The sequence below is a fragment of the Schistosoma mansoni genome, chromosome 2 (assembly GCF_000237925.1).
Source record: "Schistosoma mansoni strain Puerto Rico chromosome 2, complete genome".
Taxonomy (NCBI): Eukaryota; Metazoa; Platyhelminthes; class Trematoda; order Strigeidida; family Schistosomatidae; genus Schistosoma; species Schistosoma mansoni.
The window spans coordinates 27,304,769-27,324,798 of record NC_031496.1 but is presented as its reverse complement, the minus strand read 5'-3'; the positions used below and the strand labels follow the sequence as shown (position 1 = coordinate 27,324,798).

Genomic DNA, 20,030 nt, shown 5'->3' with positions numbered 1-20,030 from the left:
CCTTTCGCTGTAAAGGTTACAAAAGGCCTAATCAGAGATGTCGTGTTTGCTGGGAACATGCAGCAAAAAGAATATACATTATTCATATGTCGATTGACTGAACTGCTGACATCCAACTGGCGATCACTGAATGTTTATCATCAGGAGCAACGAAGAAATAAGAAACGTAAACATGTTGAAATACTTTATGCTGAGAATTCGATTTTGTACCAAATAATATAATATTGAATAAAGCTAATAATAATAATAATAATAATAATAAGACACAAGAACATAAGTATGTAACAGACTGATTGTTTTTGATGTAATAAAACTTTGACCTCAGAGATTTACACTGAAAAATACCTGCAACAAAATTTCGATTCATAGCAACTGCAAGAAGAGAAATGAAACTCACGGTTCCGTAGTAAGTGAACTACGCGAAGTTATTGGTCGATTAACACTGCCACTATATGAGACAAAAGTCCTCAGGCGCTTTTTAACAATAGAATCCAAAAGTTTTGCATCATTATAAACTGACGAACCTTCTTCATTATAATTGCAAGCATTGTCAAACATCAATTGAAGATCAAGAACCATTTCATCGTGTGACGAGTACTTAGAAAGATATGGAAGAATAAAAGAGAAAATGAGAGAGATCTCTTCAAAAATAAATACTTTAAAATTAGAATACTTGTTGTGAGCTTTAATTATACGCTGAAAAATAAACTTTGTAAATCGTCTCGGAAAATCATTTAAATTTATCAGCATTTAACAAAGTTCTTAATATTGATCAACTTTGAAGTCTACAAAGAGTAGAAAAGTGTGTTGGAATTCGTCAGTCTCTTATATTTTATGTATATTAAGCAAAAGAAGCGTTCCCGAATTGCTACGTTTGAAGAGATTACGAGTTCACCTAAATCTGTCAATGGAACGAAGGCTCATAGACACAATGACCAAATAAGCTAACTATTCCGATGCATCCCAGACCCGCCAACTAGAGAGAGAAGTTCAGGTTCAGAAGAGGGAAATTGTATTCCACAAACAGGCAGAAGAACGAACAACAACAACTTGAACGTATATATACAGCATAAGAATGTCCTTGGGAAACGTTGCAAAGAGACAACGAACCAATGACATTCCCAAGTGGGAAATACGATATGAAGGTGAAAATGGGTGCTTTTGTCGCGAAAACAGAAAGTTCAAATTTGCAAAATAAAATTACGAAAATAAGACATTTACCAAGTGAGTTCTGGAAATCTAGCATCCCCAACACAAAGAATTCATCACACCTAGTGGTAGACTTAAAGAAGTAAATGACTGCATCGTACACAATATGTGATTGTTATGCTTCAGCTTATCTGAACTATATTTCCATTCCCCACTAGCCATATGATGTGTATAATTACTTGCTTAAGGAGTTCAACACACCAATTTAACACATTTTTTTCGCATAATCCTATACTTTTGCAAAGACAATAAGACTCATGTGTTGAGGGTTTTAGCGGAACAGTAAATACGACTGAGGAAATCTGAGTATAATGGAAATTCTCATTTTGGCATTAATAAAAAAGGACGAATAGAGCGAAGCTTCCTTCCCACTAGTTTTCTTTATTATGGCTCTACACTGACAAATACAATCGTCCGATAATAAAAAGCACCACTAAAGACTGACTCCATGAATTAGCTAAGTCTATGTGTATTTAGCAACTCAACTGCTTTGGTGAAGCCAGTTTTATATAGGGTGTATAATTCAGCAACTCCATCATTACATAGCGAAACACCATCCATCTTGGTTGAGCAAAGAACAGATAAGCGTGATTAAGAGTTCTATTCTCGCTCACATGGTGGTCATAGAACATCAAGTTGACCTGGATAAAGCTTTTACAGTTATTCACCAAATCCCATCAAGTTTACCGAATGGTTTAAGAGTTAGTCTTTTAGATATTGCCGAAACTACCGGAATCCATATTCACAAATCTAACATTTGCATTCAAAGGAAGTTTGTACAACCACTCTAGCTACCTTGGTCATCGATATTAGGAGTGAGTTTTAGCTAAACTTGAATCGATTACATCTTTTCAAGAATATTAAAACGATTTTCTCATTTCGTTCACTTTTGTAATTTTACACATTTACAATATCCGTCTTTTTATTCTTACATAGCTACCACAATACTGACCTTTCATCGAAGTATTTGACAATATTTTTTAAATATTATATAATGTAGCAATGGTTTAACTGAACTTTTCGAGTAATTACTTTGATTACCATAATCTTCTGTCTTCCAACTACTCAATATTTTATAAACATTATGACATCACATTATGCAAGTACTCGATCAGTACATATATATATGGAATCCTTAAGGCCAAAGGAGAAGAGGAAGACCAAAGAACACATTACGCCGAGAAATAGAGACAGACATGAGAAGAATGAACAAAAACTGGATAGAACTAGAAAAGAAGGCCCAGGACAGAGTGGGTTGGAGAAAGCTGGTCGGCGGCCTATGCTCGATTGGGAGTAACAGGCGTAAGTAAGCCAATTCTGAACATGTGAGCCATCATTTAACACAGTGAACAGTTAATAAGCAGAATTATCTAACAACAAACAAATATAATATAATTCTTATAAAAGCTTACTTTTCCTTCATCCATTTTATGTTTAATCATTGTTAAATCTATTGGATTAGAAATTACTTGGTAATAATCTGGATGTACATCCTTTGATGGTAAGCTTACAAATGTATCTCGAGGATAATGTCCATCATTCTAATTAAACATAGAATAAAAGAGAAGAAAATATTACTAGATAGTAGAAAGTAATAGTTTTGAAAATATTAATAAATCAAACTATATAATACATGAAATTGTCTATAAGAAAACAAAAACAACTTACTGCACGAAAATAGTAAACAGTTTTGTATAAGTTTTGTAGTCGTTTCAAAGTAGCCTCTTCTTCTGTAACTATTTGATTTCCAGGTCGTCTAAGTGGAGTTTGATCATATTGTGGATAATTTATGCCTTCTGACAGTGTAGTTGATGATACAGTTAGATTACTTCCATTAGGACTGAATGGAACTGTATCTGGATTATCTGGTTTAATGTTCAGCTTTGAAATATGAATGGGAAAATAATTATACAAAATGTTAGCTTCTTTTACAGACATAAGACAGAGAGTTTAATGAACATAATTATTATTATGGTTAAAATAATAATAACATAACAAAAAAAGCAAAAATTACTATGATAAATCATTCAGATCTACCATAATACAAGTGCCAGGTTATTTTATGATCTACTGTTCATGTTGGACATTATTCAAATTAGTCGAGGTCTCCAGGGACGGTGTCAGTGCAAAGTAACGCCAAGTAGGGAGGATTACTTAGTGGGTTCAGTAATAAAAACGATCAAACATTTAGAGCTCCTATAATTTCACTTAAGGAATGGGATATACTAGAATCTGTAAGCATATTTAAGGCATTTTCAGAGAAGTAAGCATTGATGCAGCAAACAAAAGATGGGAGTGATTTTATTTCACAGACAGATTGTGGTAAATTATCCCAGAGTCTGGAAAATTTACTGGTAAAGTGATTTGTATGAACAGAATATTTAGAATGAGATTGTTTCACTAATGACAAAGAGTTATGGATGCTTTAGCCCCCAAATGCCCTGGTACGGCCGAGAGTGGGGAGAGTCCGCTCTCCCTCTCCAAATGCGTATATAGCCCCTGCCAGGGAAGTCCTACTCACTGCCTTCTTGTGGCAACAGTGTTGTTTACGAAAGTGAGAGGACGAAAAGCGAATGTCCGGCACCTTAACCGGGTTGGTGGATATGAAGGATCCACCTAGGGGAGTTGGAAAACCCTGATTCTAAACCAATGGTGCACATGGGCTCCAGTATCCTGAAGGAACAAATGGCGTATGAAACAATTATTGGTCACCGGCTACCATGGGACTGCATCTCCTCACGATGCTCCACTGCCTTGTGGGTTAGACCTCTAGGTCAAAGGCTCGGCGTGTGGCCCCCTAAGAAAACCACCTGCTTCGGTTTGGGCACCCGGGCAGTATCACAGCCCTCACGCAAATAAATGAAATGACACATTCAACTGACAATTCTATTCTCGCTCATACTAGAAACAAAACAATTTGCACTATTATTATTATTATTATTATTATTATTATTATTATTATTTACCATATCGCTAATTCACCCCCTTTTATCCCCAATTTGTGTAACCTTACTTTTCAACTTACGCAGCAGCTCGCTCTTGGTGGAAACTCTGTTCCATCTAAACGATCTCTAGTCGCTGTCTGGTCGAAAGTGAATGCTTCCACCGATTACGAATACTGAAGTAGTCTTTCTGAAACCACGTACGCCGTTCAAGCTGGCTTTCTTCAACGTTCACACACTAATGCAGATCAAACAACAGATGGGGCTGGCTTTGTCCTTAGAAAATCTTAATGTTGATGTCTGTTGTCTATCCGAGACCCGTATTCAAGACTCTAGTGAAGTACTACAAATCCGCTCTCCGTCTGTCGCCTCGGAAAGCTTGTTTCACGTGCGCTTATCCGGGGTCCCTGTGGCATCCTCGTCTGGTCTTGCTGGCGTTGATGTCGCACTAAGCGCTAGAGCTGAGGCAGCACTAATCGATTGGATCCCCATCAACAGTCGGTTATGTGCTGTTAGATTAGAAAGTTCCATCAAAGTGAGAAGAAATCGGCGTGAGAAACGGTGTCTTTTCGTCATCTCCGCCTATGCCACGACAGATTGCAGCCCGGATGCAATCAAGGATGAGTTTTACCACCAGTTAACAGTTCTTCTCCAGAAAGCGCGTTCGACAGATATTGTAGTACTAGCCGGAGACTTGAATGCACAGGTCGGGCGTCTAGGCACAGAAGAGAGTCGTTTAGGTGGTCGATGGAAACTTGTTGGTCGCAGGACAGATAACGGGGACCGTTTGCTGCAACTGTGCACAGACCACAACCTGTTTCTGGCCAGCACTAACTTCCGGCACAGTCATCGCCGGTGTGCCACCTGGCGTCCTCCCTCTGCATCCCAAGCCTGGACTCAGATTGATCACATTGCGATCAGCTACCGCTGGCGCGGTTGTGTACAAGACTGCCGCTCCTTTTGGAGTACCTATCTGGAGTCTGATCATGCCCTGGTCTGCGCCAATCTTACCTTACTTTTCAGTGGCCGAAGGATTGACCGCCATCAACGGATCGATGTTAGTAAACTGGCTGCAACTTCTGTTGCAAGTAAGTATCCTTCTTTTATATATACACATCTTCTTTCTTCTCCTCTCATTCTCATTATTTTGTGTGGCATATATGTATTTGGTGCCCTTTGTACCAATATATATGTGATTAAATAAATAATAAAATAATAATGGATGCTTTAACAAGGAGTAATAAACATTATCATAAGTGAACAACTTACTGCTATTTCTGAATTCTTAAGTTCTACACACTTTTTATGAGCAATCTCTTGCAAACGAATAGAATCCTGATGTATTGCACTTTGTTCCACATTATATTGTTGAGCATTGTTGAATACTACATCTAAATCCATGAGAACAGTATCTAATGAAGGGTATTCATATCTCTGAAAAAAAGTAATCGAATATAAAATAAGGTTGATGATCTATCTAATTCACATAAAATTAAGCGCGATTCGTAAAATATGCCAGATACTAACCAATTAATCAATACAACTCGTCTTTAAAAAAACACAGGATAACAGGAAATATCAATAATAATACAATCTCCACAAATCTTCCATACTAATAAAAATCCAGTGCTCAATACTCACTAGTTTCAGGATGTAACTCATGAAGTTCTAGTGAGGAACAGTGATCAGTGAAGTTCAGTCTGTGTCGGGCGTGAGACAGTTATCCACCGCAGGTAATGGATAAGGGGTTGGGCAAGACCATAGATTGATTGATGCTCCATATTAACACTGCTGGATACCGGGCTTAATGGTTTAAAGGTTAAGCATCCGCGCCCGAGACAAAAGGTACTGGGTTTGACTCCCCCGTCCGGGATCGTGGATGCGCACTTTTCAATATTCCCATGCTGTTCAGTGCTTGCAAGTTTCCAGTGATGATCTAGCTAAGATTAGTTCGTGATTTTAACTGTGAAAATATTACAATCCCCACAAATATCTCATAGTAATAATAAAAACAACTACCTTAATTTTTTTCTTTATACTCGAGAGGCACAATGGATTGGTAATCTCTTCATAGTAGTCAGGATATAATCTGAAATGAAAAACCAAAAACAAATTATTAAGTGTGGTAAAGGATGATACGTGTGAATTGGAATAACAAAGCTATCTAAAAAACATATTACGCACACACCTTCTAGAAGGAAGTCGGAAAAATGGTGTTGACATTGGTTGACCATCTTCATCAAGAGCATCTAATACGACTTGTAAAAGTTTTTCTTGTAAGCGTCTATGGGCTCTTGAAGCACATGAATGTGGTAAATTAGTTCCACCTAGTTCACCAGTTGCACTTGTACTATACTGAGAAGGTATGCTTGCCGGAGAAAGAGGTTCTCTTGATGGACTTCGTTTTATTGTATCTTCAGGATAGGGATTACGACGAGGGCGTCCACGTTTCTTTTTTGTGGAAATTGAAGCTATTGATGAACAGCTTTGAGATGTGCCAGTTGCTCGAGTATCTTCATCATCCCCAGAAAGTTCAAAAGCTGCTTCAGTAGATTCATCTATTTGACTTGAACTGTCGGGAGGATCAGATAAGTCAGCCATTGAAGCAAACTGCTCCACAACCTCATGTGGTATGTAATTTAAACGAGATGCACGCCTTAAAATTGAAAAGAAAAATGATGCATACATTATCATGAGCTGCAAGCCTAGGTGGGACAAGAACGTATATTAAGACAAACGATGAAAACATATAGTTAGATATTGTTAAGAACAAACTCGAAATGTAACAGAAAGCTTTTTCACACTTACTTTCCACGCTCTCGGTTAGTTCGAACTGGAGGATGTTCTGCTTCACTACGTTTACCCTTCAAAATTCTGGACAATGTTGCTGCATCCTGAAGAATAAATGTGAAATTGGAAGTTATATGTATATTAGTTATTATACTAAACGAGGTCCTTTAGCTACAAGAATTGTTTATTTTAATGATAAAGTAAACGGAACTAGTTGGGTTATAAGGTTCTTGCTTGGTACATAATGACTGCGAAACAAAAGTCAACAAACAAACACAAATATGGGTAGTCCAAAACAGAAGTCATCAATTTATTAATTCTCTAACCAACCTGGTAGATAACTGACTTTGGTTCGTTAAAAGTTTTAGCATTCCGAGCTAACAGCAAAAAATCCCTTTCCAACTCATCCATGGAATTATATTTTCCAGACGAAATCCGTCTGGCAATCATTCTTAAGTCAATTGGCTCTTTGATAACAACGTAGTATACGGGATAAAGCTGAAATGAAGAAAAAGATTGATTAATTAAAGGGTAACACCATACAGCCCATATTTTAATTGTTCACATAGTTACAATAAAATCAAATATTTATACTGCGCTGCGTAGTAAATGACTCTATGAGAAGTGCTTATATCGTAACCAATATACGATGTTCATGATTACTGATTCGCATCTCTGTCTTGAAAGAAAACAGTATAATCATTTCATCCGATGAAAAGAAGCAGGAAACATAAACTAACAGACTTTTTGGTCTGAACAAGACATAGATAAATCACAGTATAGACCTTAACTGTCATCAGAGTACACAAACAACTACCCGATAACTAATAAATAATGAATGTATATCTCAGTTTTACTAAATGTTGCTACCAGTTAGTTGCACAACAAAAAGATTATTCAATTAAAACCAGTTAACTCACCTTCTATAAATTAATCAAACAAGAATAAATCAACAAATAACTAACCTCTCTAGATGGTAGATGAGTAAATGTTGGGGCTAATGGACGATCATTTTCCCCTACATATTTTGCAATAGAAGCAAATAATAGTTCATATGGATTATCCAACTGTGTTGAACCTGGTTGACTAGATGTTAAATTGGTAGTGCTAACTTCTGATGGAGCAATACGTGAATCATCTGAAGCTGCGATTGACAAAGTTTCAGCCTTAAGAATTTAATTGGTAAAAAACAAATGATGATAAAAATATTTAGAAAGGAGGACACTACTATTACTTTATTCAACTATGTTTGATGAATGCAACCATAAAGGAGGAGATTCTAGATCAAACTACGAAAATACTCAAGAGAGCAAAAACAAAAATAAACAACAAGCAAATACCTTATTTATGACACTTTGAAGATAACGGGATCATGAATCACATTTATTATAGGGAAATGAGTTATGGATATTGTTCTATGTCTGACAATTTTTAATACGTCTGTTTTCACTAATTTATCGTATGCACACTCAATTTCAGAGATTTTTAACTTAAATATGAATAAATTGAAGACAGATATTTCCGATGGTAATATCAACTGACCAGATACTTAGGAAGACAGAATTAAAAGCCTAGCCTACAAGAGCTTGATACATGCCTTGTCATATAAAGGTTGAATAACTACATTTTAGGTTCCATCATTATACCCTTTATGGATGAGGCTAACTGGAATACCACATATCTGTGTCAGGTGTACATGTGAACGAACAGAGTTAAAGTACTTTTTGAAAGGGAAAATTTTAAGCAGTCCTCTACATTTTCCAGTTAATAACACCCTTAATAGCACTTGTAACATGTTTAAGGTTGAATTTCATATTTATTATAATAATAAAATACATTTGCGATATAATTAGGGCTGTTTTGATTGTATTAAATATTCTGGTGCTTTTCTTTTGTGTTGTTAACTTTCGTTAATTTAATTAGGTCATTTATTTATTCTCTGAAGCAGAGACTTGCACTAAGTAGTGAAAGGTTACAAATTACATTTCCTACTCACTGAAATATTACAAATATACTATTCACTGTTAGTGGCAGATATGAAAATTTCAACTTCGAGTTTCACCACATCATAAGCACCGACCTTTAGTATAAAGCTTAGACATTACCAATCGTGCAGTTAAAGGCATCTCGTAACTCTATTAGTTTGTCTAAAATTACAGAAATAATGACGTAATTATCATAGGACTAAAACCAGATATCAGATAACTACATGAAGTATTTGATCAAATAAGGCAAAAGATACAACAGAACATTTTATGAAGGAAAAACTGTATGACAACCAAATTTATTCCGTAAAACCAGTTATTTTACATAGCAGCCAGTAAAATCGAAATGAAAACTATATATATATATATCGAAAAGAATCAACAAACCTCTTCTTCATCTCGTTCTTCGTTAACGAATAGACGTCTGCGAGTTGCACGCCTATCGGTAACTAAAACAGAATAATAAAAACACTGAGCAACTATATACATAAAAACAGTTAGATGATGATAAAGTGTTCGAAAGGTAAGAACTAATCATTCCTTTTTTTAAAAAAATATTCTATTAAAAATTGTAATAGCTTTTGGACGTACCGCTACTGCTTGTTGAACTTGTAATGGAATCAGTACTCTTGGTAGTTATTGCTTGAAGCACCTGACGCTCGTGGTCAAAAACATCTTGTAATTCAACAGCTTTGGCGAACTCGGTTGTTGAGGCTGGATAGAATGCTTTTGTATTGGCTACTATTAAATTAACGTCCGTAGCCATTTGATCGACGCTTTCATACTCACATGCCTTAATTTTTGCTTGAATACGGGCTAAATCCATAGGTTCTCTTACTGCTTCATAATAATCTGGATTTGACCTATATGCGAGATTTTTGAATTGCCAAGTTTAAAAAAAGTGTGTTGTTAAATGGTGATGAGTACCAATCATAACAATACTGTATTAGTTTATATTAATTTGAAGTAATGAGAAAAAGTCTAATACACGAAAGTAAAAATAGTTATTAATTTCAAGTCATCGCACCGGTGTAAGTTGCAACACCATCTCACTCACAAGATGAATTAGTAGAAGTAGGAATGATAATAAAAACGAGTAAATGCATAGAATATGATTTGAGAAGGAATTGGTTAGCGAAACGAGAAGTATAAAATGAACTTAAAACTCTAGATCAGAAGGAAGATAAAGTGTAGCTGATTCTGAGCTACTTAAAGCATCTCCAATTAGTTAGTATCGATTTACAACAAAACTCAGGTCAATTGTCAATGAGTGCACAAACAGGTTGTACATCTTAATTCAGCTACTCCTATACTTCTTCCAGGAGGAAAATACTAAAAGTAAAACAATACTTAGCTCCTGGGCTTTTATTTAGGTGTTAACAGATATGTACTCAAACTATAGCATAATCACAAATAAAGCGATAAAAAAATGCAACAAACCCCCACTCATATCTTGTAACATTAATCAACAGTGCCAGACATTTGATTGAAATCGACAACCGCGAAACTAAACAATAATTTCAACTATATTTGACACGTTTGACAAATAGTTGCTCAATCACCATTATCAGTTAATCAAATTAAAATTTAACAAAAAATCCCCCACGTTTTTTCATTCCATTCAGATTGACTAAATATGAAGTACATTCGCAGGCTATTTCAACTAGGGGATGCCATATTACCAAGCATAGGTTTTAAGGCTGTTGATAGAATTCATCTGTGTTTTCTCATATCAGTTAGCTGATATATAAGGAAACACAGAAGCATTTAGCAACTTTTTAGTTACTGTCCGATAACTCAAGAACATACCGAACAAGAGACCACTGACAAATACATGTGAACTTTTTCTTCCATCGATCATAATCAAATGCGCGACAGCTCAACTTTTTATAACACACTAGCACTGTGAGACGAAATTAACAAGATGAGTAGGATAGGAGTCGAAATAATAATAGTATCAATGGTAGTAATAAAGACCAAAGATTAATGTTTTAGTTGGAGAAGAAGGAATGAGGAAGAAGTAAGAGGAAATACTAGAGCTCGAAACATAAGGATGAATACATCTGTTACATTGAGACCGATTTTAAGCCTAACATATAACGTCTACGACCACTGATTATAGATGCATTCATCTCTTTTCCCTTAGATCTTCAATTGTGAAGTTCTCTTATGTACTTCTTACTCGATGAATTAGTCCTTTCTCAATTATTCACATCATATATACAAAATCTTTTAAATTGTTACCACTGAAACTTACTAATTTTGCTAATATGGTATTTGTCTTGATACTTGTTGTGCTAATTTGGGGTACCAACAGAAACGGACGAACGCATGTGCCAGGTTCTATTTTAACTGACTGGCTAACTGCAGTTATCGCGTGAACGCTAGGCAGGTAATTTGCATCTGCTAACATGATTCAACTAAACAATCAATGATTTCATAGGGTGATGTTTTGTACCTGTTTGATCACCTTTATTCCTCTTCAAACTTACTCCTATATTTCATGTTGTCGGTTCCCTTTACGAATTTGAATAAAGCCAGAATCATAATTGAGGCAGAATCATATGAATTCAGTATATTTGGTGGCTTTCCTTCAGCTGCTTACAACCATATATATATATATATATATATATATATATATATATATATATATATATATGCATGAACAGGTGTGAGGTACTTTAAAGATAGAACGTAGGGAATAAGGCAGCAATCAAATGAAGTCCGAAAACAGACAAGATGGATCGTGTGGTAATTATACAAGTTGTGAAAAGTTTACATAAGATTCAAGTTACTTGGAAAGGAATATAAAAGACTTGGAACAATGAGATGGTAATTGTCTAGAATTAAAAATCGAAGGGTTACGTAATAACTTTACAAGATTTGAAGAGTTAGCACAAGTTCAGAGAACTGCTCCTAAATGACTCAGAATTGTATGTCGATGTAGACGACGGTCAGGCACGAGTAAAACATAACCCAGACACCTTATTAGATGTAGATCTATAACTTGGTCAACCGATTTGTCATATTTACCTAGTACCCTACGTCTGACGTCACTGGTGCTACTACGCGATACAGATGGAATCACATAAATCAACCGTAAAATCCTCAAGAACCCAAGGAAACAGCCACTCACTAAATTAGTTTTGTGAAGACAAGTAATTAACACTGAGGTGCTTTCTGAGTATCTTAAAAGTAACAGCATACATCTATGGTCACAATAAGTGCACCATCGGTAAATGTCAGCTATGATTTGGGTTGAAATAAGATGCGAGGTGAGTTCTTAGTGTAGTTCGCAATGATGTGAGGCTGGTATTATGAAGTTTCGGACTGATACCAGCCAGTAATTAGAAAAAGAAATATTCCCAGGTTTTTGAGAACTGAAGCAAAATGGATGAAACAATTCAACAAAGCTTTGTTCAAACTGATCCCAATGACAACTACTACGGCATTTTGTAAAAGATTTACAATAACTATTAATAATTCCATAGAATCGGTGATCGGTTTCAGTCAGGTCTCAGAAAAATGTTACAATTATCGTGATTAAATCTCAGCTATTAGTAATTCTGCAGGACTTTGTTTGTTAATAACAGCACTTATAATAAAATCAAACTTGACCAAGTAACACTGAGTCTAGCTTTATACAACACGGACACAATGTATGTGACAGAAAGACCCTATGACGAGAAAAAAATTTACCTTCTTGTCGGTAGACGCATAAATGTTTCAGATAATGAGCCATCCTCCCCACGATATGCCCGAATTCGATCAAACAGTTCTTGACACAAATCCAACTATGGTAATAAAGGTACCAAATACAGACATAAATACATTAAAAAGAATGAGTAAAAAATATCAAATTTAGAAGTGAACATTCCAGTCTCACTCACAACGAATTATAACAGACCTATTTGACATTGATACACAGTAATTAAGGCCTGCAGAAGCAGGTGTTCATTGAAACGAGACATGATATCTCTATGAAAGCTGGTGACCAACTTTTTGAAAACCTATCATAGACATAAAGTATATCGCAACCCTAGGTGTATAGAACTGGAATCTGTCGATCTGTTACGACTCCACAGTTGGGTTCCTACAGCTAATGCAACTCAGTAACTTGAGACGCTATTATTATGATTTAAAATAGAATTCCAAAGCATTCCTGATGTTATTTATTACCACCATCCTAATAAAGCTGGTAAGCGTTTCCTTAACTGTATTACTCTTGGCTGTATTTTCTACCTAAACTGTATCTCTTATGAAATAATATTCGTGTTTATTTGTCTATTGACTGTACACTTCTCCTCTTTATTTGTTCATAATATCGTCCATACATTTTTGTCATCTACATTTTAGTCCCCTATTATACCACGATCTATGTGCTTTAGATAAAAATAAAACACTACAAAACAGTTTTAAGTTTCGACTCCTTATCTATTTAATTAAAATAAAATTTGGTACAACTAGGTACCAGAAATCGTATGCACCACATATTTTTGTGGGATGGAATGCTGCTTTGAAATTCAAACCGTGATAGATATTTTCGAAGAAGGGTTGCGCACCCAACTCCTATAGGCAGATCCTGTTTCCTAACCCAATTAAAGCGTCTTAAATTCGCTTTCTGTCCTCTGATTTTCGTAAACAATATCTCCGCAACGTGAGGGCGTTGTGTAGGACCTCAATCATCCACTGGCTGGTATTATCTGTGTTTGGAAGGGTTCATTTAGTAAGATTCATATTCTCGTGATCAATTTTAAATGAGAACTGCTAAAATGCATTTTTCCAAACGAGAAAAAAATTTCGCTAAAAACTTGGAGATGATGGGCTTCTTATAGTCGCAGCCCTTTACTATCGGACCTTAGCTGAAAAATTATACTCTTACAGAAAAAAGTGCTCCGCACACTCGGGGAGTTGCTCTGATGTCTAAAGAAGCACAAAATGCACTTATTGGGTGTGAATCTCATGGACAAATAAACAGCAAAGCATCCTTCAGAAGAAATAAGGAGGAAATCACAATGAATGTTATCAAGTGTTATGCACCCAACAATGAAGATCAGCTTCATAAGAGGTTTCAGTTGATCGTAGAGAAGTGCTCAGCAAAGGACCTGACCATCCTGATGAGAGACCTAAACACCAACTTCGGAATAAACAACATCGGGTATTAACAAATCATGAGACGACATGGACTGAAAGAAAAGAACGAGAATGGTGAGAGATTTGCAAATTTATGTGCATTCAACACAATGGTCATATGTGGCATTATAATCACCTACAAACCCATTCACGAATCTATATGGCCCTCACCGGATCATATTACAAAGAATCAGATCAATCATATTTACATCGCTAAGAACTTCGGATCAATGGCAGACATGAGAACAGAGAGATGAGTTGACAAAGATTTACATCACTACCTGGTGGTTACCAAGATTAAACTGAAGCTAAATAAGAACTGTACAACTGGTAAAATATATTTACAAGGATCCAATACAGCCCTTCTTCGAGATACTAACAGACTTAATCAATCCAAGATAGCTCTCGACAACAGGTTCCAAGCCTTACTATACCTACTCACAAAAGAAGAAATAAATATAGAGAACAATTGGAAGGGAATCATGGAAGAACTAACTTCCATGTAAAAGGAGGAACCGGACAGCAACAAGCATCACCATAACGAATGGACCACCATCAAAACCCTGAACAAGATTCAAGTACGAAAGAACAAGAAGACAACAAACAACAACGGCCGAACAAGAACAGAAAAAGTCAAGTCACAAGCTGAATACATAGAAGCAAACAAACGAGTGAAGCCAAGCATTAGAACTGACAAGCAGAGATACATTTAAGACCTAGCAACAAAAGCACAAAAAGGCTACGAAAGGAAATATTAGACAACTATATAATATAACGAAGAAACAGGAAGGGAAAAATAATAAACCAGAGAGACCAGTCAAGAACAAAGAAGGCAAGCCAATCACTGAGATTCAAGGACAGAGGGAAAGATGAGTGGAACACTTTGAAGAACTCTTGAATAGGCCAACTCCATTAAATCCACCAGACATCGGAGCAGTACACACAGACATTCCTACACCTGTCACTACACCAACGATCGAAGTCAGAATGGCCATCACACAAATCAAGAGCGGCAAAGCAGCAGGACCTGACAACATGCCAACTGAAGCAATCAAATCAGATATAAAAGTAACTGCAAATATGCTCTACACTCTACTCAAAAAGATTTGGGAGGAAGAACGAGTGCCGACAAACTAGAAAGGAGGATGCCTCATCAAGATACCAAAGAAAAGGGACCTGAGTAAATGTAAGAACTACAGAATCATCACACTACTATCAGTACCAGTAAGGCTTTTCGACAGTGTTTCTGAACCGCATGAAAGATTCAGTAGATGCTCAACGTCGAGATCAGTAGGCCGGATTCCGTAAGGATCGGTCGTGCACAAACCAAATCGCCACACTATGGATTATCAATGAACAATCAAGTGAATGGAACTCATCACGGTACATTATTCCCATTGACTATAAGAAGGCGTTTGACATTGTGGGTAAGAAAACCTTATGGAACCCAATTCGACATTATGGCGTACCTAAGAAAATTGTCAGCATCACAAGGAATTAATACGAACAACTGCAGGTCACAACAACCAGTGTAGAAGCCTCTGCATCAGTAGGCCTCAAAATACACAAAGGAAAAAGCAAGATCCTCAAATACGATGGATGGAGAATGCTGGTGGGCAGTTTGTGCTTCTCCACGAGGGGTAACAGGCGTAAGCTAGTGAGAAGCAAACATCACCATAACTCAGGTTAACTGAGGTCCACACTGGAAAGAGAAAAACGACCATAGAAATCATAGCGATTCAACACAAACAATCATATATAGGTCCCCTAATAAAGTATTACCTGTGAAGCATTAGCCAAACGACACCGCTTTCGAGTTGTTACACTGCTCGATTGAGACTCATCTCCCGACACTCCAGTTACCGAATCAGTAGGAGATTCTGGGTTGTTGCGCTTCGGCATCCGGGGTGAATCTGCAAACGAAATTACTTGGAAATCAATACTGTCTAAAACAACTAATTATTCAGCCATGGGCGCAAAACCAATGATTATGTACTCAGACCGACCAGGTTCAATTTGAGTTGCATAACAGTACGCAGTTGATGCATTGGTGATATTAGCAACGGCAGAGGAGAGAATCATAGTCAAGCGATAAAAAGACTGCCTAAAGCTCCACAAACTTGAGTACATTACAAAGACCTACTTGCTACACTACAAGTGATAGAAGTATTAAAATAATGGAAAATAAAACGCGAAAATTCGATTTACAGCTAGTTTGACGCACAAAAATACTTGGTTACTCTAAGCAAAGTCGATGTAGTCTTCTGGTAAATGCTTCAAATTTACTGAGGAACGGGTGAGCATAACCTCAATTAATCTGTTTGAAAGATGATAACTGAATCAGATCTATTGACTTTTCGGTAAGACTATAATTTATGGACGACCTGAGAGCGACACTAAAGTGGCCTTGAGAATGTCCACCTACTGACTAGGGCTAAATGAGGCTTTTAAACTTGTGAAAGACAAGGGTTGTGACTTATAGTTGGTGGTTAGGGACAGGGATTAGATTTAGAGTTTTCACCACGAACTGACATAAGCTAAAATGCTAAGATGCTATTTAGCCAAATGGATAAAGAATTACGCACTGAAATCCAAGACCTGTTATTGTAAATCTGATTGGTCAGTCCATAGATTAGTCTCGACGATTTTCCTGTAACTGAAAGATCGGTGAGTCGCATCTTAAAACCAGGTGCGTATATACATTGGTTTAAGTTGCCAACCTTGTTAGCACAGTGAGAGGAAGTTACTGGCCTAAATACCAGAGCAGAGGTAGTGACAGTATAAGTAATAATAGAAAAAACTAGGCACCAAATATGTGACTCAAAGAGATATAAATTAATGGAAGAGCTCCTCGATAATAACGTCATGACAGCCTAATCACACTTAGACAATCCGCCACACATTTACTAGACACCATATATGCCCATATTTTATCAGCATTTCCATGCAGCTGATATCGATAACACGGCACTCCTGCTAAATTTCAGGCATTATGGGTCAGTAGTGAATGAACCTAAATGATATTTAAGCAGTGACACAGCAGGTAAAGAAATTGGAGAAATGTTAAAAGACAACTATTATACACGAGTCAGTCATATAAATACAAACTGGTTGAAGTAAAATTCATTATCACAAAGAACCGAATGAGAATAATAAGCTTGGCGATTTATGAAGTAAGCAAGTCATTGATAAAAGTTTATCTTTCTAGTTCATAAACCTTAATATATGCAGCGCAACTACGTCGGAAGTAGCGGGACAAATGAACAAAGCGCTTTGAAGAAAATAACAAACACTTTAAATGTCTTCAAGAGTACGACATCTAGCACTTTCTGTCATTTTTACATTCATTCAGTATACGAATGATACAAAAAAGCGTTTTCATCTAGTATTTGACTTCAATCCTTCAAAGTTGTCTAGATACGTCTGTGAAGGAAGAACAATGGAGCATCTTACCGAATACAAAAAATACGCCTCAAAATGAAGTTTTCAGTAAACATCGTGAGTTTTCATGAAGCACATACTCATTAAACAGACGTAAAATAGCTAAAGACTGCATTCATCAAATATAGATCAGATGCGTTATTAACTTACAGACACTCAAACAAACCTTTGATTGACTTTATATTATTCCATACGATACCGAAAAACGGGGTTCGTGCTAATATAGCATAAAATGGCAGGATTCGCGGTTGACCTATACGCTGTTACTGAGATCTGCCTTGATTTCACGACAGTATATTCGCGCGCTATTCAAAAAGGATCAATGTATTTGCCTTCGTCAAGTAAATCTTGTGGTTCGTACTTTGGTTATGGGTGTGCAAGCTTCATTAATACCTGTTGAAATCAGATTTTTAGCTACAGTACCATGGATGTCTTAGTCTTTCATGTCCAACGTTTCTTTTCTCCCGGAGCATCAGAAATCTTTGATCTATGTGTCATTTTTCTTGTTTCTTTACAGGCCTTAAGAGATTTTCAGCATTGTTCTCCTAGTGAACATATTTAGTAATTTTAAATGCTAGGACAAAACATATTCGTAGAAGACCCACATGTTTCTTCCCGATTGAGGATGGTGTAGTGCTGAATGACTCCTTAAAATAAATATTTCTGCAAGTATTCTCTATTGGGACCAACTTCACCAGTTTTGCCGAACACATCCTAGCTAGCGGCGCTCGGTCACGCACCCGCACCAGATCACGAGTTGGTACACCGTGCTACGAACCATCACTTTTTATACACTTTGAATCATCAGCCTTGTATTCAAGAAGGAAGCTGCTATTCATGGGCCTAGTATTTTGTTTTGGTCCCTCTTACGCCACCGAACGTCAATGATAGTGCAGCTACCCTGTATTGGTTACTATTAATTCAACTTACTGCTATGTGATTTTGGCAGCCATTCTTATTCCATAATTAGCTGTCTTTTTCAAGTGTTGATTCCGCTGTACGTTGTATTTTCACGGTAAAATATCACACATTGTAATGAATCTTATGCATCTTAACTTATGATATTATATATTTCTGGTACTGACTATCTTAGAAGAATATCGACATCCTACAAACTGAAATTCTAGGCAGAATATTGTAGCGCTGATATTTTTTCTTAGTCCTTGTATAAGCTTCTTTTCCCTGAAAACGGTATTGAAATAATATATATTTCAGAACGGCAAGTTGCATTACAAAGAGTTTACGTGCATAAACAGCGTAAAACATACGCAATATCTATTTAACCTTCTCTTACTGGTAAAGCCAAAAAGTGGTCTTTCATCCCATGTGTAGAATGATCACTTAGCATGAGTACTGACCATAAACCATCAACTGTGATTACCTATTGTCACACAAGCCGTAATACACATAACTGTATCTTTCCCTTATGAATCTCATTTTGCCTCTCAAATATAATAATTCAGCTGCGCACATATCCAACTAGGAAAAGTAATATTTGCAGCTCTGTAGTATTGCTAATGTCTGATGCAGATATATAGCTATTACAATCTTTAATAAAGGTTATCATCTATTCTTAGAAATAAAAATAGAGTCAAACAGTAATACCCAGATTAAATAAAAAGTATGAAGATAAAACATAAGAAACTTATCATAGAATCCTTGTTTGTAGTAACCATAACATAGTTTTCATGACGATATGTGTCTTATTCATGTTATGCCGTACCTAAATAAATCTTAAGCCTACTTTCTGTTTATTGCTGCTTGCCAGTAACGCTTTTCAAGAAAAAAATATTTTAGCAGCACCTGAATAATGAATTTTCAAGAACATTGGAATGCCATGTATCGCAAAAAATGAAATCCCTATCCATTTTGTTTCTCATTTATTAAGTAGCTTTCCAAATTCAGTCAGCATAAATTTGGTTTCTTCTCCATACAACGTAGAAATAATAACGTATATTGCTGACATGGCAGGAACACGAACGTCATTAAGAATGGCTAAATATACTGTTGTAACGCCATGATGTCGTATTGCTAGGAGCTTGTAGCGCTTAGCGTCTAGTCAGAAAGTACTTTATGCATTGTGGGAACTTGTAGAGCAGCGTGAGGAGAGCTTAAAAAGAGAAGAACGAAAGAAAGAGTGAGCTAACGTCCCACAAAGTACACAAAATGTAACAGACAGTAACCAGAAATAACACTGGCTTGAGACTAAGATTATTTGGAAAAACAAATCAGAAGTGGTTAGTTTAACTAGCTACAAGCTAACAGTTTAACATTTGCTCTCATAAAAGTTTGAAGTTTGACGTCTGTTTAACATTTTGAACTTTGGGTCATAAAATCACTCCTTGGTCTACTTTAAAATGAATTTCTCAGAGGACTTATCTGTTCGAACAAAAAAGCAGTAATTTGTATCTCCCTACCATTACTATGATGGGGTAAAACGACTGAAAATGACGTTTCCTATAACCCAACTACTTTAGAAACGCATCTCAGAGATGTCCATACAAATTTAGTTCGGAAGGAATTCTATCAT

General features: G+C 36.4%; 1 protein-coding gene across 1 annotated transcript in view; it reads right to left on the bottom strand.

Moving 5' to 3' along the window:
- Positions 1 to 15,961, bottom strand: part of Smp_128120 (putative polybromo-1) — a gene marked incomplete at its 5' end in the record, with an annotated part of 37,422 nt that extends 21,461 nt beyond the window's left edge. Inside the window, 13 exons of the mRNA XM_018796260.1 lie at positions 398 to 597; positions 2,622 to 2,750; positions 2,878 to 3,090; positions 5,421 to 5,585; positions 6,171 to 6,240; positions 6,340 to 6,807; positions 6,960 to 7,045; positions 7,272 to 7,439; positions 7,907 to 8,107; positions 9,314 to 9,375; positions 9,518 to 9,789; positions 12,626 to 12,720; positions 15,842 to 15,961. Of these exons, the coding sequence (XP_018650491.1) occupies positions 398 to 597; positions 2,622 to 2,750; positions 2,878 to 3,090; positions 5,421 to 5,585; positions 6,171 to 6,240; positions 6,340 to 6,807; positions 6,960 to 7,045; positions 7,272 to 7,439; positions 7,907 to 8,107; positions 9,314 to 9,375; positions 9,518 to 9,789; positions 12,626 to 12,720; positions 15,842 to 15,961 (2,249 nt within the window). The remainder of the gene's footprint in view (positions 1 to 397; positions 598 to 2,621; positions 2,751 to 2,877; positions 3,091 to 5,420; positions 5,586 to 6,170; positions 6,241 to 6,339; positions 6,808 to 6,959; positions 7,046 to 7,271; positions 7,440 to 7,906; positions 8,108 to 9,313; positions 9,376 to 9,517; positions 9,790 to 12,625; positions 12,721 to 15,841) is intronic.
- Between the last annotated feature and the right edge of the window lie 4,069 nt (positions 15,962 to 20,030).